Here is a 19022-nt window from a genome sequence, read left to right on the forward strand (position 1 = left end):
TGGATCCTCTTCAACTCAGCATATCCTGTGATTCCTGTGTTCAGGGATTGGATCATGTACTACCATCACAAGTGCAGAAAGCTTCAACAATGACTTTTTATTGTTAGTGACTTTAACTGCATGGTATATACACCACAAGGCCCCCTGGTGGTCTAGTGGTTAGGATGCGGCGCTCTCACCGCCGCGGCCCAGGTTCGATTCCTGGTCAGGGAACCCCTCCGGGCAGATGGAGCTCATCGGCCCTGTAAGGCCATCCATCTAAGAGAAGGTCACTCTAAACAAACCTACATCCTGAGGACCTCGCTGCCACTGTCCAAGCTTCGCTTGGCCCCGGCAGTTGAACCTTAGGATTAAAGGGTGGGCTCAGTTCAGCGCACACTGTGTCTCACCTAAAAAATCCACTGCGCAGGCTCGAAGGGTAATGACCTTTCCCAAATTGTCGTTCGCGAAGACTGGCCATACTATATACAGCACAAGGATATGTCAAAAAGGCAAAATATTAAGACATAAGTTGAGATATAAGAAATTGGCTATTTGCCATTTTGTCAGTGTTGGTATTAAGTAAGCTGCCCATTGGCTAGAAACAAGTTTGTTTTTAGGCATTTTGCAGGTGTCTTAGAGTTGGGAAAGAGAAAAAGGAATGTAACAGTTGGAAACATTGTGCAAGGCTTGAATTTTTTTTTAATCTTCTCCCCCCATGCCTTTTTCTCCTCATCTGGTACAAAAGCTGTTCAGTTGCCTGAAACACGCGTGTACTTGTTGATGAATCAGTAACTTTCAGGGAATAGTTCTGATAGAATTGCCTTTAACTTAGTATAGTACTGACCTGAAGAGGTTTGAAAAAATGCCTGTATCTGAATCATCTTTCTGAAGTCTGTTGTTGGTATAGAGAAACAGGAGGAAGAAAAATGCAATTCAGTGTTCTACCTACATATTGAAATTGAAGTATTTAAGTATATTATGTTAACCTGTTTCCACATTAGTATTGGACAAGAGAGTTTCCTAAAAGAATCGGGAAATGTGTTTTCACTTATTACCTTTCAAGATCTTAAATATGTTGAGTAAGAGACTACATTTTCGTTGTGATGTTTCATTGAGGTTTGATTTTAGGAATGCATAATAAATAGAATTTTAAACTATTAGAGTTTAGCAAGTGTGTCTTTGTAAATCACTTACGGCTGTTTCAGGGGTGAGTTAACTAGCCTCTATTTTCTAAAGGGATATTTTGAACTTTCAGACTGGAGTACCTTCACTTGCAGCTATTTTTCTCTGGCCTGGCTTTGATTTATACAAATGCTAATTATAGGGGCTTTGAATCTATGTGTATACATAGTTTCACAAGGTCATACACATTTTTAATGAACTGTCTGAAATGTGAGTATATTGCTAGGTTGTTACATAAACAGATTACTGTTTTATAAACATTACTGTATTAATCAGTTCAAAAGGAGAAAAATACCTGTGTAAAGAAAAGCTGATTTTTATTTTTGTCTCCTAAAGTTTTGTTGTCTTCACAGGCATCGGAAGGTGTCACCTTCATTGGACCTGACACACATGCTATTCAAGCTATGGGAGACAAGATTGAAAGCAAATTGTTAGCCAAGAATGCAAAGGTCAACACGATCCCTGGCTTTGATGGAGTAGTCAAGGTGAGAAATCATTTAATTACTGTCTGCCCACTGTAGGAACAGTGTCTAAATCAAAGTACACCTATTGAAGGTCTGATGCAGAATCTAATTATAATTCTATCTTCTTTTTCAGTAAGATGTAATTAAAAATGGAGTACAGATTTTTGCTAGCAAGAAAGCTTTGGAAAAGAAGAGAAAATCCGTGATAATAAATGATGTATTAAGGAGTTCTTCAGTGGAGTCTCTAAAAATATTTTAAATTTAACATGAGGGCAGCTAAATGTATTAAATGCCAGATGTGGATTCAACTATCTGCATATCTTTACATTTCTCAGGTCTTCTTGTTGGCCAACATCTTGACAGTCCTGAGTTTAACACTGGAGCTTGTTAAAGGGCGTCAGGTTTCCATTTTATGGTCTCTGCTGATGGTGCAGATTTTCATGTGTTGCAAAACTCGGGGCGAGGATGGGGGAAGTTAGTGGCTCTTTGTCAGAATCTACAGCTAGTGTTCTTCCTGTGGTTTTAGAAGGAATGATTTTCAACAGTTCTCTAAAGAAACATCAAAAATATTTTTGTAGTTTGTAGAGTTAAAGTAAATTTTAGTTTTCATTTATTTTGTGCTATAGTGATTAAGTACTGGGCTCTTAAAAGCTTTCCTGCATGTCTTGTTATATTATCTCTGTTAATGTAGTTAAAACATGCTTTTCTCTTTTAAAACCTTTATTGTATACACTTAAAACTTTTGTGTATTATAAAATGTTGACTTCCTATATTGAAATTTTTATGCTTTACATGTCAAGTTAGATTTTTTTTTTTCAAATAAAGTTTGAGTGAAACTTTGAGATGCATGAAAAAGAGTGTTAGCTAAGTTGGATTTTAGACTCTTAAGAGGAAAAAAGCCAACCCAAAACCCAACTAAATGAGAAAGGTAAGTAGAGCGCTAAGGGACTGAGCCTCTACAAAATTACCTCTTTCAGTGAGGCTGCCTGGAGAACTTGACTAGTGAGAGAGAATGATAAAATCACAAAATAGCTGATGTCAAAATGCCCAAGAGAACTTTTCAGTACTTGTGATGGAAATGTGTGGTCTGTGTAATGACTGGTAGTGGGATATGCTGCAAGAGGTAAAAGTGGAAAGACTTCTTTCTTTTCTGGAGAGCTCCATATGAGTGTTAGGCTGGCACTTGTGCCTATGCTGAAGTCTGGCAGTGGCAAGTTGAACACTGTACTCTCTCAGGTTTTTGTGGCATGTTTTAGCAGTCCTTGTGTATGTGGTCCTTTAGTACTTATAACATTTAACAGCAGCCAAGCTGTTGTGCTTAAGGTTCTCTGTTCTATCTGACATCCTGTATCTCCTCCTAGAAATCCTGAAAAATAACTTCTACAAAAACATCTAATTAGGAGATAACTGTGAGTTAGTCATTTAAACACCACAAAAATTCCTCTAATGCAGAAGCAAATACTCAAAATACTGGTTTTTTTCACTTTATCAGTTAAATATTATGTAAAGGTCTGTTATTCCTCTAGTACCAAGAAACAAATATGACAAAATAGGATAATGAAACAGGTAGACATAGAACCAGTGAAACTGATCTACTTACTTGTATGCAGTTGTTTCCAAAACCTTTACTTGCATTGTTTTTGACAATTATCTGAATTTCCTAACATGAAAGGGAAGTGTAAGTGATCTGGTTGGCAATGGGCTATATGCAACGATACCCTTAAAAGCAAATGAACTGGAATGTAGGATTGAGTTGACAACTCCAATCTTCTGCTATTGAAAGGAACTATGTGGTAGTTGCTTAACCCCAAGGTGTCCATATCATATCAGTTTCACGTACCTCAGCCTTGCACCAGTTCTAATTATTTGAAGAGTGTTGATGAAAAAGAATACATAACTAAACCCAAAAAACAACTTGCAGTATACCCACCAAATAAGAAAAAGGAAAGTCCACAGACGCCAGCATTGTAGTTTCCATCAGAAAGGGGAGCTGAAAATTTTAGGTTAACCAGTGCTTTGATTACCAATTCTAGGAAATAAAGCTTCTGATAATTGATATTGTCGTAGTTGCTATGGATCTAAATATGTGCCTCAGAGGAGCAACACACAAAGACTTGGAGGCTGTTCAGGATTTTTGTCATTCCTGGGAGACCTATTTTGATCAGTTATGAATCTTTCAAAATCTTTGAGGGTTTTATTTCTTGAGAAATAAAAATTTTAAAGGTCTTTGAAAGGAGTTAAATGTCGGGTTGACACTTGAGTTGATTATAGATGGCTTCATCTTTAGAGTAGACTCTAGTGAAGCTGGAAGAAAACTGTATTGATGCCTCTGACAATACCAGAAATTAAGACAGATCTGTTGCACATATTCTTTGTGCATTAATACTTAAAGCAAATACAGAGTAATAACTTTATTTTATTCAACTTCATTATTCACCTCAGAACTGCACTGAAAATCTTGGTTACTAGAAGAGTTTGTTAAATAGTGCTGCAGATACTTAGGTCCCTCATGAATAAAGAACGTTTTTCCTCTGTTATTTATGTTGCTTAGCACTTACACATAGGAGGCACTGTAGTTGCTAAGCTTTTGTATTGTCTTGGAGAAGCTGCATGCAGAAAAATTCCCAGTGAGTAGAAATTAAATGTAAAAGAAGGAAGCCCTTTAACAGTATACTTAAAGACCTGGAAGGATTGAAGAGGAGGATGCTTGGCATAACAGACACAACTAACTATTCTCATACAGGCAGATGCTCTAGCATTTGAAATATGAAACTGAGAATGGAAAGATGTGGAATGGGAGTGGAGAGGGCAGTTTTATGAAGAGTAATTTTCTTCTCATCCCTGGATAAGTTTCTCAGTTGGCTGGGGCAAGGGTTATCCAGTCTACACATGTAAGGAACCAGAGTCTCGTGCTGTCAGCCAGAGAGCATTTGAAAGTAATTAATTTCAAAATTAACTACTGCTAATTGTAACTACAGTTAGTTTTCTAAAACCCGATTGGAAGAGGTAGTGGTAAACAGTCTTGATCAAAAGAATTAGCATTAATCCTGTGAGCAATGGCTGTACTCAAGTTGGAGCTCAGATGATGTATTGACTGTAAATAAGTAAAGGGGAATAGGTGACAAGGGAAAGTAGATGCTGAGTAATGAGTATAAGGACATGTCATGGTGAAAAACTGGCAAAGGAATGGCAGGGGAAGAATGATTTTTGTATTGTTTCACCACATACAATCTGGTTTTATGGCTGGTAGAACACAGCTGGATGTAGACCCAGAAGAATAATGTCTCTGTGTCTGCTTAGTTTCACTGATGTCAGTAGACACATTAAAGGTCTTCAGCAGGGCTCTGAATTTACTGTAATTAACAGTAATTTTGGGTACCTGTTTTGGATGAGTTTTGCATTGGGGTATTGGTATTGGTATTGAATTGATCACTGTATTGCTGAAGAGATGGTAGGAGACTAGACATGAACTGGAGGTTCTCTAAGGCCAATGCCCTCAGCCATGAGAACTGTTATGTAGTTCTTCATAATTAATACAATGTTCTACAGTTCTAGGAGTCTCTTAAAAAACAGCTTTATCCTAGCATTCCTTTACATCAAGAACAGTTTTGCTTTTCTGTCTCTACCTGCTGGTACCTGGCTGAGAGGCATGTACATGAAATTAGGAGGTTAGGAATTCTTATGCTAAATGAGTATTTTATGTATCCCTAACTCAATGGAATCACCTATTTGTAAAAACAGTATGACATCATTTTATAACTCTTAGGATTTTTATAAACTTCTACCGTTACTTGAACATTTTTATTTGTACAATAAAAGGTGGTGCTAAAATTATATATTTCTTTACAGTCTCCAATTTATTTTGGGAAAATGGTAGTGTAGCTAATGTGTTTTTGGAGGAAACAGCAGTAAATCATTGAGGACTCTTGCTTTTAAAAAAATAATTCAGAATGCTTTTAGTTCCAGTGTGGCTTTGTATATTTTGCACATATGGACTTGTGTGTTAGGCAGTGTCATAGCATTCAGTTTTTTGCTCTCTTTGGGCAAATGTTGAATACCATAAGTTCTATGCACCAAAAATCTAAAATAACCATCCTAACCTTTTCTGAGTACTCGAACTGATTCTGTATTTATGTAATCCACAAGTGAAATTCATGATACTAAAACATACTTTCTTAGGGAAAAAGATTAAAAAACTTACCAGAGACTTCAATATGTCAGTTGTTCCGGTTTTTTTGTGCATTAATTTTTCTCTTTAAAGCGCAGCATATTTTTGTTTTCTGGTTTGGAAATTCTCTTCGAAGGCTAAAGAATTTGAGTATGCATTGATTTTTTTTTTCCCCCTTGTATTTCAGCGTTCGGATTCTAGTATATTAGAACTGTAAAAGAAACAGATGTTGAAACATTGTAAATTAATAACTGTGCTGGGGGGCAGTCTTTTCAAGCCAGAAGTGACACAATTAGTGCTGCTGATACGATGCCGCTTATTACTTAAAGTTGTTGTATGCATGTATAAAAATACAGTGGCAGTGAAAAGTTCCCCTATAATGATTTGCAGCTTGTCTTCCTGCAGTGGACTGCAGTAGACTGCAGTGTATCAGTTAGCCACTTGTTTGCAGGTAACTAAGTGAAAAAAAATTACCCTGTTTGCTTCCCCCCCCTTAATTCTGTTTTGCAAATATATGGGTGAATTTGCAAGAGAAAAGAAATGTAAAAGTTTCCTTCTCGACTATAATCGTAGCTCTTCATCAGTCATCACTCTTCCTGCATTTTGTTCAAGAGGCTCTAATTGTCTGCATTTGGCAGGTTTAACACTTCCTGACAGAGAGGCTATTAAGGGGAAGTATTCTCGCATAACTGTCACAGGCAGGAACAAAGAACCTTCAAACTCAATGTGTGGAAACCACTAACATTCTTAAATGACCCTTTTCATGCATTTTATCCCTTTTTAGCTAAAATTTGGAGGGTGCAGGGTCATGGAAAGCAGCAAGGTGTAATAAAACAGTAAACCCTGAGATTTTTTTTTTTCGGGGGGGTTGTTTTTTTTGCTAGATTTATCTCTTGACTTAAAAACAATTGTTATTTGGAAAAATCTCATTAACAGATGTGACTGAAGTAAAAAGACTTAAAACTGATGTTGCTTTCAGGACTGCTTTGAACTTAACAAGCACCGATTTGTGGAGCAGACTAGCTAATGAAAGGAAATTAAATTTTCTGACAACTTCCCCTGCCAGCCCCCTTATTCTTCATGGGGCTGTTACTAGGTACTGAAGACTTTTAAAGAGGATTTTGTTTTATTATCGGACATAAATGAACCAGGTATGAACATTTCTTATGTATTTTTTTTAAAGTTCTGACCTGGGTGCTTTTAAAACGGATTGCCTTGAAAGCTTTAAAAATATCAGGTTTCAGTTTAATGTTCGTAAGTCAGCCCCTATAGTTTCAGACACACTTAGCAGCTGGTGATTTCCAGACATTACTGCCTTCCATACAAATTTTTTAATGCATGTCATGGGATAGTATAAATATTAGCAAATTTGGATGGAATTTTCAAACTTAACCCATGGCACTATAATTTAACCCGTTTTCTTTCTGGTTTTTTATAATGGAAGTGTATTCTTATCAGTAGAAGAAACTAGAATTAACTACTGCAGGAGAAGCAATTTAGTTACTGAAAAGTAAGCAATATAAGTATTTTGTTTTTTATTCTCTGAATTTCCCAGTACTTTTTTCTGTACCAGGCTACAGTAGTATGAGACAGCTGAAGCAATAGGTGGCATCAACAAAAGGATTTTTAAAATTGTCATAAGCTAGTAACATGGTGACTCTTAGATGGAAACAATTATGGGGATCTTCTGCTTTCAGATACAGTTTAAAATGATGCATATAAGGTTTATTCTGCATTCAGAATGCAGAAGTTACAGAATTGAAATCCTTGTGTTTTTTCTTCAGTAAACAAAACCCATTTGTCTTTAAAGAAGTCCTGCAAGATTTTTTCTGTACTTGAATTACTCCCAAACAATAGAGAATCAACTCCCCCTACTGACAGCAACCAGGAAAACACAAGAAATGTCTGCGAGGACAGAAACAAGCTGGTAGTGGACAAACTTTAATGATGTGATTTATGGTCCATTATTGATTGTAAACTTCTAAATTCTAGCATTAAATTCCTGCAACTGCAGAAAATCATTTTGCGATCCTGGTTGTGTTTCCTGTCAGCTGATTCCTTGTTGCTTTGAGTTTCTCAGTATACTAATGATGAGGTAGAATTTACATTCCACTTATGGTATTAATTTTACATTCCTCTGGCTGAAAAGGGTCAGAAGGTTGTAAAATCAAACATTAAATGAATCGGAGGAGACAGTAGTGCAATATATGACTGCCCTCAGGACATAGTGCAGTGGCTGATGGGATTAACGTTGGGTCTCATTTCCTGCTTTTACAGGATGCAGATGAAGCTGTCAGAATTGCAAGGGAAATTGGTAAGTTCTTAAATTAGCTATGGTGGGATTTGTGTGCCTCTCAGCAGACATGGTTGACTAAATTGAATGTGTAATAAGTAATCCCTATAGAACAAATAATGTTTTAATAGTTTTTAAGTTCCCTGTTGCCCGTGGGGCTAGAAGAATCTAGACATTAACGCCCTGTCTCTTAAATCATCACATTTGAGCTTTCAAACTGGACTTTACAGAACAAGTGCAGCCATGATTTGTGGAAGGCCTGTAATAGGCAGTAATGAGTAGCTCACTGAAGGAGTTATTTCAAAGTATATCTGCAATTGGACATGATGGAAGTTAGGCATGGTGTATTTCTCTTTATATGGAGGCTGACACCAGTGATGTTATGATCTTCATTTTTGATTAGTGTGTGGACTGCAGTTAGCTTGAATATCATCCAGAGCACCAGCCTTTCTTCTGTGCTTGCTGGAATAAAGTCACTATTCAGCTTCTGAATATCTTACAGAATGGTGAAAAGAGCAACCAGCAAACTGGGACTCGTTTTGATGAAGGTTAAGTGTAATATGTGTTTAATGAGTTTTGGCTTTTATTTACTAAAGCTTATATTAGGGAAAATACTAAACCATATGCTTGAAATTACATGTTATTAAATGCTTGCTAAAAGAAGAATCTAAGGCAGTAAGATTTTTCTGATTTTCCTTGGGATTTTTCCTTCATTTTTACTTTGAGACAGTAACCATTAGAAACTATTTAGGTTTATCACAGGTACCTAATTCAAAGCAGATATCTGCATTTGAAGCTTCTCTTGCTGATCTAGCTGCAAATACATTTCACCTGTGTCAAAAGCAATGGCTGTGCCTTGTGTGCCTAATAGAAAGTGGGACTTGCACTGCTGCAGATAACTTTTAATCGGTGTAAGATCTTTCCACTTTGAGTTTGAGTTGGGGCCTTTACTCTGGACTGGTTAACTGTCCTGAAACCCCTCAGTGTAGGCTTGTCTGACTTTTAGGCTGACACAATTGAAGCCAGTGTTTCTGTGGGTCAACCTTTGTGTGGTTGTTGGGAAATCAAGGGATCACTGATCACTGTCATGGGAGCAGAAACAAAAGGAAGAGGTTATCAACCAGATTGGAACATTCAGAAGAGAACTGTAAATAAATCCCAGTTCCCTCCAAAAAATTGGTTTTGCTCCTGAATAAAGGCATATGATTTTTTATGAAATAAAGTATTATGACTATATTTCAGTTCAGTTTCTGTTCAAAAGTCTGTCTCGCTCTTGTGTTCCCACAAGTGTTTTTAAAGCTGTTTTGTTGAATGTAAGTTTAAAGGCATGCAGTGGCTTTCTAGACACTCTTTAAAATTATTCTTGTTTAATTTACTTCTTCTGGTGTTCTGTTGACTGGTTCCTGTCTTTGATATCAGTCGCACTTTGGAGGTCATTATATCAAGGCAGTCTTAAATCTGTGATATTAAAGTCAATTACAGACAGCTGGGTTGTGCTTTATCTAGATGGAAAATTCTTGGAACTGTTTTGATACAAAAAAGTTTTGTACTGTGATGCCATGTAGTAGCAAAAGAAAAATGTCCTTTCTAGCTTTTTCCTCACATGTTTCAACCAGTTGATTAGTTTGGTTAAGCTTCTGTCTAATTGTGACCACTGATCGTAATAAAACTGTGATTTTGATCTCGAAGGATCTAAAATGGGATGAAATTATAGTCTCTTGTGTATATAATGCATTTGTCTTTGTGTATAAAGCACTTGATATGCAATGGAATACTTTCAGATTGTTTTTAATTTCTCTTATCCAGAGTCTCGATCTCTGAGATAACTGTGGGTCAGTGCTTAAAACAGTAAAACTGCATTTTTACTCTTTTACTGCCTGTATTTTTTTCCTGCTTCTTCCTGGTCTGTTCAGGCTGAAGATCCAGTAGTAGTTAACCATGACACTTCAGGCTTGAGAACACTGCCTTTATGTGTTTCAGTGATTATTATCTATGGCTACAAATTTTCTAGGTATAAAACCTTATTTTTGCCCTTGATTTGAGATATGCTCCTGAGCTGTCAAGAGAGAATGTGACAGATATACTAGGCTAAATCAGGAATTGGAAGAAGTTCAGGCACAAATTGCTGTATAGGCTCCTTTCTTTAGTCTTCCTTCTCTATTTTTTGGTGTGGGCTGTTCTTTTGTAATCCTGTTGGTAGTGCTTAATTACGTTGTCTCTTTTCCCATGCTGCTTTTAGGTCTGTTTGTAAAGTTGTACATTAAGAACTATTGGCTTCTTGATTTCTGAAGCCTCGATGAAACTCTAGGAAGTTTTATTCCTCTATTTGAAAGGATTGAACAGTTATGCAGTGCAATCAGTTAAACTAAAGGAAAGTCTGTACAAAACTGAAGAGGTGAAAAAGTCGATTTTTGTCATGTTTCATTTGACATGGATTTAGTTACTGCTAGCTTTTCAATAATGGATATTGAAAAGAACCTGATATTGCCACATGCAATATTGCTAAAACTGATATTGCACAATGCATTCTGTGGTCTGCTACCTGCAACTTTATAAAAGTGGTTAAATGGCATCTAAAACCATGGTGGCAAAGGGTGGGAACTAACAGCTGTAGGACACCAGAAGTTTGGTTACTCCTTTCACCATTCAGATTCTCAGAATAGCAACTGCCCTGGAAACAAAGCAGTCCTAACTTAATAGTACCTATGTAACAGCGAAAGTATGCCCAATGATCTTCAAATCTGGCAGCTTCTTACCTTCTTGCCTTTTAGGATCTTTAGACCCATCCTTCAGATGCATCACAGGAATGTAAAACTATAGAATGAGAGTAGATTTTAATCTGACAAGCAATTTTAATTTCATGTGAATTGGCATCTAATTTGAGGGAAAGATTGAAAACCTAACACCTACTCAAAAATGTGTCTGCTTTGTATGAGACTCTTTGCTGTTGTTGTGGGGACTTGTAAATGCTGTTAAAAATTGTTTGCATGCCTCTCCTTTCCCACAACTAATCCAACCAATCCATGTGAACATACTTCAGCAGTTTTGATTGCTGCTGAGTAGTACAAAAGGGGCTAGGAGAGTGATGAGTAATGCATCCTGATCCCAGCATCCCGTACCCAACTCGTATGCAAAACTTAAATTTTGCGAAGCCTTCCTTTCAATCTTTGGTGTTGGCTGAAGAGCTGCTCTTCAGCTGAGTGCCCCTGAGAGCAAGGAGTATGTAAAGGCATATCTGAGCAAAACCTCAAGTACCCTTATTTTCAGAGGACCAGCTAATTTACATCCTAACATGTAGAGGTTGCAATTTTTTCTTCTCAACCTGAAAAGCTGTATGTATCTTTTCAAAACAATCCTTACTTTGTGGTCTTTTTTTTTTTTTTTAATTCATTCTACTTTTAATTATATTGTGGATCTTTGGAATCTTTAGCTACCTTGCATACAAATGTGGCTGACATATAACTGCTATACATGAAAGGTGGGAGGAAGGGGAAGCACAGTGATCCTACACTTGGTGAGCAACACTAATAATACATGTATGCTATCTGATAATTTAACCATGTGATATAAGCTACCTCTTGTAGCATATAAAGACTAACCAAGGCTCACTGTCAACCTGCCTATTTTGCTTTTGAATCTAAAGAACAGTACATCAGGACTAGACTGCTTACAGAATTAAAATCAGCAAACCATGCAAGAGACTGATATTGTTAGACTGAAAATGTTAGCATAACTGATCATGATTTTTTTCAAGTACATGTAACTGAATAAGATAGATTAGGTGATGGAAATTGCCACAGTGAGTTTGCCATATAAGGCTTAAAACAATGCTTGTTTCAGAATTTCAGTCTTGCAACCTCTTAGGTTGGAGAGAGTCTCCAGATGGTAGCAGTGTTGCCAGAGGTTTACCTTCGCTGGTGTTACCTGTATGTATATGTTAACATTTACTGCATTTCATGAAAATCAGTTGAACTTCACTGTTGCTGTATGCAATCTAGTATTTTGTCTTTACCCTTTAATCTCTGGTATTGTAGAGGCCTTGAAAATACTTAATAGTTCTGGATTGAACCCATTTTTACTCTGTGACTTATCCCATACCCCTATATGGACAGCATCAGATTTCATAAGAAAATGTAAAAGACTCTAGAAAGGTTATTTGCATAGCTCTGTTCGGTCTTACCCTTATATCTAGTAAGTAGAGATCACTTTAGACTTCAAAGCCTGAAAATTTGTAGCCTTTTGGTCATCCATGCCTATAAGAAGTTGGTTTGTGCTCTACGTATGCTTAATTATTACCTCTCTACAGCTTTCAGCCACATGAATGTTTTACAGCATGGGGGTTTCACAGTCTAATAAGGTGTTATGTTGGAAACTATTTCATTGATTTTTTTTTTTCTGTTTCTTTGTTAATGTTCTCTTGTACTGTTGCTCCTGTCCTGTCTTCCAGTCAACACTACTGTTTCTTAGGCTTGTATCATGCCTTTTTTTGTGTCCATTTCAGTCTTTTTAAGAAAAAGCTTTTCCAGATCTTGCTGTTTTAAGTATCTTCTCCTGAACCTCCTTTCAGTTAGATGACTATGAGGAGGAGGTGGGTGTGTTGTATTGCTATCACTAGAGAAAGCAAGAGTAGATCCACATTCCAGGAGGAAACTGTAAATGGCAGTTACACATGTGATAGCAGACTGGACCGCTTCTAGGAACCATAGTCAAATGTCTCTTTCCGTCCCCAGATCAAAGCCTTTTACAGAATATGTCTTCAGTTTGCAAGGACTAATAGACTCTTCTTGCCAGACAATATCAGCTGGTCTGATATTTGCCTTAGTGTTGTGACGTTGATTAAACATACTGGAGACCAAAGACATGAAGATTTTCTGCTGTCTTGGAAACGTCAAAAAGTTTTTAATTAGATCCTCGATTTTCAGTTTTCTATATGTTCATGTGGAGAAAGGTGGAGTTCTCTGATATGAAGAAGTTGTTTCAGGAAGTTGCTTTAAATGAACAGATTGTACTAAAAGATAATCATTACTATTTCTAAATCTTTTGAATTAATAGATATGCTTTTCAAATATGTTCTTTGTTACTGTAATTTTCTAGCTTTCAGTAAACTAAGATCCTGACTCATATCTGTATTATATCTTATTCTGAGAGTAAAATATTGCCAGTTATGTACAATGCTGTCAGATCTATACTGCTCATTTTTTCTTACTATTTACTTATTTGGGGAAAATACTTTTTTATTGTAAAAAAAAAAAAAGCAATAATCTGTTTTCTGTGTTTTCTGATTCAATTTCATAATATCCAAACAGCAGTGCTCTTGAGATGCTCTTTTATTTAGAATGTACTGCACCAGAAATGTTGATAAGATACAGATTTGTTTACTCAATCTCTTGACTATTAATTTATGAAGATCTGCTTATTTTGCTATTAATTTTTTGAAAAATTTTGTCACAGCTTATTTCAACAGCAATAAAGGAACAAAATTTTGTTCATAAAGAGATATGAGCTTAAAAAGGTCAAATGCTTTATTCATAAATCACTTTATTTCTTGGGAATAATTCATTCAGTGTTTTTTTTTTTTTTGTATAAATGAATTGGAGAAGACAGCCTTCCTTGGCTTTAGAAATTACTACATTGACAGCTAAGTTTTGAAAAGAAAAATTTCTCCTCTGTTCTCCCTCCAAACAAAGTGTTTTAATAAACGAAGTTATTGTCTGCTGGCTTTATTGGACATGTGGTCAGTTGTCATGTTCCTCTGACCAACTGAACAAAGTTTGAACTTCTGTCTAATTGTTCCCCGCTGTTAGGCTACCCTGTCATGATCAAGGCCTCAGCAGGTGGTGGTGGGAAAGGCATGAGAATCGCTTGGGATGATGAAGAGACCAGGTGAGATGCTGTCCAAAAGCTTGCCTTGATGAATGCTGCAGTTACCAAAGTCCCATTAAGCCACTGTGAGCTGACAGTTGAGCAGATATGAAATGTTAGACACAGAAATTAGATATTATTTGGTTTTCTCCCTTTCACATAGTGAGTGATGTACTTCAGAAGTTTGCATGTGCCTATTTCAAATTAATTCTTGCATGAACCTTACAAAACATGGTCCATTAATTTGAGTAAAAAACCAACACTTACAACTACCTTTAGTCCAGTGTGAGACTGTAAATTTAGAGTGTAAATAACATTTTGCTTTATGCCTTTCAGAATGCTGATTTTATTAATTGTCTCTCTTAGGGAGAATATTTATTGGCCGTGATTTGCAAACATTAATGCATGCCATTAGTTCTGTTGAAGTTGATGAGACTGATAATTTATGTGTGGAAACACATACAGTGTTACCAGAATGTACTCTAATAAATTGTGTACTTCTGTGTTTAAAATATTTGCCTCAGCAAACTACTGTGCTTTTGTCTGTTTTGAAACAACATTTGTTTAAACACACAGACATTTTCTTGTCTCTTAGTGGTTGTCTGAATCCTGAACAGTTCGTGGTGCTTTTTGTTGATTCGAAGTTTTACAGTCCGTTCTCAACTCTACATGCCACTGATCTTTCAGAAAAATGTATTTTCTGATATTTTCAAAGACTTGTGACAAGAAGCCTGTTTGATCCAAAATAACCTGACTGTTTTCCTTTCCACACATGTACATGTACTGGAATTAACTCAAAATACAACTAAAATTTTAATTAATTTAGTCACCTGCAAGATTTCCCTGCCGTTTTTCTGTCCCCTATTAAATTTATGTTTGCCAAAACCTAAAAACTGGATAAAAGAACAATGAATGTCTAGCAGGTAAATTTTAGATTTAAAGAAAACACAGTGGGCTTATTTGTACCTTGTTACCTCTAGTCCATTTGTATTCAAATGTAAATAGGAAAAGAAGGTTTTCATTCATTAGAATGAAAATCTAGAACAACCTGCTTTCTTACAAGGATGCTTCCTTCCTACTGCTTTAGAATCCAAAATTGTTACCTTGATCTTATTCAGGCAGCAATTGCATCTGTTGGACTTGAAAGGAAGGCATTAGTTTCTTGTTTTGTTCAGAAAGGAGCAAAGGAGCTTGGTTAAAGTAACTGTTTTAAAATGGATCTAAAATCATCATTGCCAGTTTGTCTTGGAGAAAAGTTGTGGTTACTGTTTAGAAAGTCCCCTGGTAAAGCTGATTGGTATTAATAGAAACTGGCTAGGGATATTTTGAATATCACTAAATTAATTGAGTGATATTACTTTGACGCCATCCTATTTAATGATGATAATTTGAGTTGCTTGCCTTGTTTGTGGAAAGCCTTTGAATCACAGAATATTCTGAATTGGAAGGGACCCACAAAGATCATTGAGTTCAACTCCATTCTGAAGTATCATTCAGCTCATTGTTTACCAGTGATGTTCTTATAATAATTCTCTTGGTTACCTATACAAGCCTTGTGTTTATAATCTTATATTAGAGTAGTCTCTAAAAGACTAATATTACATTATAAAGAGAATGTTAAGAGAAGGAACACTTAGATAGTCACAGATCAACACTGTTTACTGAGCTCGTATCATGAAGAAATGCTTATTTTAACATTTATGGGTAGGCAAAATTAAGTTGACAAAATATTTGTTGCAGGAAGGTAAAAGTGAGATTTGAGAGAACTTGAAGACAAACGGATTTACTTTGGATTTAAATATAAAGTAGAGCATTTGGGTTTATCTTCCAGTCTGTGTTGACAAAATATCTGTGAGGTTGTAAAAGATGCATTGTACATGTCCATCAGTTGTGTTATGGAACTAAGACTGTTTTGGAGGTGACTGAACTTTTACTGACAAAATAACGTATCTGATAGTTTTAATATTGCATAAAAAGTTGGTGGTCTCATGTATAGTCTTGCTGCATCCAGATCCATGTTAATCCCATAAATAAACCAGTTTTCAGCTGTGGGCGGACTCTGAAAAGCCAATATCTGAATGGTCTTCTGCATTTCAGAGTTCATAAATGCAAGGTGAGTGTGAAGAACTGTTGGTAATATTTTGGCTTTGTCTCATGGGATTAATTTAAAATACTGTTTGAAAACAAAAAGCCTTTATATAGAAATATACAATACCCTGAGTTGAAAGGGACCCACAAGGATCATTGAGTCCAACTCCTGTCCCTGCACATGACAACCCCAAGAAACATACTGTATGTCTGGAAGTGTTGTCCAAACGCTTCTTGAACTGACAGGCTTGGTGCTGTGACTACTTCCCTGGGGAGCCTGTTCCAGTACCTAACCCCACTCCAGGGGAAAAACCTTTTCCTTGTTTGAAACATACTTTTGGATTTTCAGGATAGTTGAAAATCTTTCTTGTTTCAATTGGTTATGTGTGCTTCAAGAAGGCTTAAATGTATGTGTGGCATGACATGGAAATAGCCACTGGAAGTGGAAAAGATGGATGTGACCAACTTCATTGCTACTGTTACAGAATTATTCACTGTGGCAACTTACTGGTGCTTCATCTTTCACGTCCCTTAAATATGCCAAGTGATGGCAATTGTTTTAGATCCTCTATAATTATTATATTATTACAACTATAGCTAAAATTTGTTAACTTTCAGCTAATATTTCTAATAGAAATACTGGGATAATTTTGCCACTGTTAGAATAATTTATTTATTTATTTATTTATTTTTAAATAGCCCTTCAAATGCATGTGACTGTGAAGGCTGTGGTGTTGCCCCCTGCCTCTGGGTAGGGTTGCTGTTTTTCTTCTTACTTTCAGATCTGAATCCCTCCTGACTCTCCCTTCTATTGCTTTTTTCACAATTTTGGTCAAGTTCTAAAGTGGAATTTTGTGTATAGTTCAAGCCACTGACCCACATCTGAAATTAAAATAACCCTATGTTCACTCGAATGTAATCTCTAGCTAGTTGTCTTGGTTTGGAGAAATATAATTTAGCATGGCCTCTCTTCACATAATAGATACCCACTTAAAATTATATTGAAAATGAAGTGCAGATTTCTGGAAAGCAGTTTACGTTTAGTTCAGGTTGGTAGGTTCTTCACAGCCTCGAAGTTCTGTTGTGGACTGTAACTAATAGTAATTCTCTTGGTGTAGTTGATCATCCCAGCTCTGGTCTTGTATATGAAGAGCCTCTGTGCTTGCATCCCAGAGAGCCTGATCCAAAAGTGCTTTCCAAACGTAGGCAACATGAAGTTAATGATGAAATACAACAAAACATGACTAGGGTATGTGTCTTAATATCTAGACATTTTCTGTATCATTCCTTCTTTGACTGTGGAGAATTTGAAGGCTTCTTGCTTTTACAGAATATCCTGAGTTTGAAGAGACCCACAAGGATCACTGAATCCAATTCCTGGCCCTGCACAGGATCATCCCTAAGAGTCACACCATGTGCCTGGGAGTATTATCCAAACACTTCTTGAACTCTGTCAGGCTTGGTGCTGTGACCACTTCCCTGGGAAACCTGTTCCAGTGCCCAACCACCTTCTAGGTGAAGAACCTTTTTCTAATATCCAACCTAAACCTCCCCTGACACAACTCCAGGCCATTCCATTGTGTCCTGTCACTGGTCACCACAGAGAAGAGATCAGTACCTGCCTCTCCTCTTCCCCTCATGAGGAAGTTGTAACTGCAATGAGGTCTCCCCTCAGTCTCCTCCAGGCTCAACAGACCAAGTGATCCCAAAGCAGTGCATTTGGCACCTCAAACTACTGGATAAAAATGGGAGTGTCAGGTTTGGCATCCTTGGTCTGTTCTGCACAGATATGTGCTGTTTGGTAAGGGGAAGGAATCAATCAGATGAGTGAAGAATGGTGTTTCCTTAAAAATTTTGTTTTAAACACAGATTTCTATGCCAGCTACATGTGTAAATGTATGTAAAATGCTGTGACTAGGTAATTTCAGGTTGTTTTTTTTTTTTAAGTTTGTAGTCAAGCTGAAGCAATGAATTTTGGTTTTGTGTGTAAAATCAAATGACATTTGAGTATTTATTGGTTACTTATCATCATCCTTTTAGAGTCTCTACTGTACTAATGGTTATCAAGCATCTATTTTTAACTAGATGGCCTTGAAAAGAAAAAACTGTGTTCTTTTACTATTTACTAATACTTGAAATATTGCATAATGACTGCAGTCATTTGTTAGTGTCTGGCTGCCTCCAAAGAAAGTTGTTGTTTTAATTAAAGCAGCAGTGCTGACTCTTAGGGATGATCCTGTGCAGGGCCAGGAATTGGACTCAATGATCCTTGTGGGTCTCTTCAAACTCAGGATATTCTGTAAAAGCAAGAAGCCTTCAGATTCTCCACAGTCAAAGAAGGAATGATACAGAAAATGTCTAGATATTAAGACACATACCCTAGTCATGTTTTGTTGTATTTCATCATTACCTGGAGGCAGAAAGTTGGCGTGGTTATCTTACTTCAGACAACCACAGGAAGGCTTGTGGCAAGATCAGTAGTGCTTTTGTACAACTCAAACTTCAGTGTGAATAAATGTACTGTAGGGAGAGAAGGGAACCTTAGAGATGTCCTGTTTTTCCCCATACAGAATTGTGCATGTTTGAAGGGATCTAGGGATGTCATCTCATCCAACTTCATCCTTAGTATCATCAGCACTCAGTTTGAAGCTGATTGCTTAGAGCTTTGCCCTGGCACTGAGATTACACAGCCTCCCTAAACAGCCTACTCTGCTTCTCCATTCTTTCCAGTAATTTTTGTTCTCACAACCAGTTTGAAACTTCCACTTCGTTTTATGGCCACTGTGTTGTTTTTTTGCTGTGCATTGCAATAAAGAGCTTGGCTTCATTGTTTTGGAAAACTCCTCTGGAAGTCTGCTATTAGATGTCCACTAAAGCCTTGCTGTGTTTCAGGTTCCACAAACCTAGCTCTGTGTGTGCTCTGACCACCTTACTTGAGCTTATCAACATCTTTGAGTACTAGGTGTGTCCAAAATTGGATGCA

General features: G+C 36.8%; 1 protein-coding gene across 3 annotated transcripts in view; it reads left to right on the top strand.

Moving 5' to 3' along the window:
• Nucleotides 1-19022, top strand: part of LOC113993001 (propionyl-CoA carboxylase alpha chain, mitochondrial) — a 211046-nt gene that overhangs the window by 6833 nt on the left and 185191 nt on the right. For 2 of the 3 annotated variants that reach the window (XM_039389393.1, XM_039389398.1), the window contains exons 2-4: nt 1518-1649; nt 8074-8110; nt 13894-13972. In XM_039389393.1, the coding sequence (XP_039245327.1) occupies nt 1518-1649; nt 8074-8110; nt 13894-13972 (248 nt within the window). Of the gene's footprint in view, nt 1-1517; nt 1650-6775; nt 6948-8073; nt 8111-13893; nt 13973-19022 lie in introns of those variants that run through there. The other variant, XM_039389403.1, reaches the window with a different exon arrangement.

This window comes from Pipra filicauda, unplaced genomic scaffold (genome assembly GCF_003945595.2).
Source record: "Pipra filicauda isolate LSUMZ 115617 unplaced genomic scaffold, ASM394559v2 scaffold125_size2111803_pilon, whole genome shotgun sequence".
NCBI lineage: Eukaryota > Metazoa > Chordata > Aves > Passeriformes > Pipridae > Pipra > Pipra filicauda.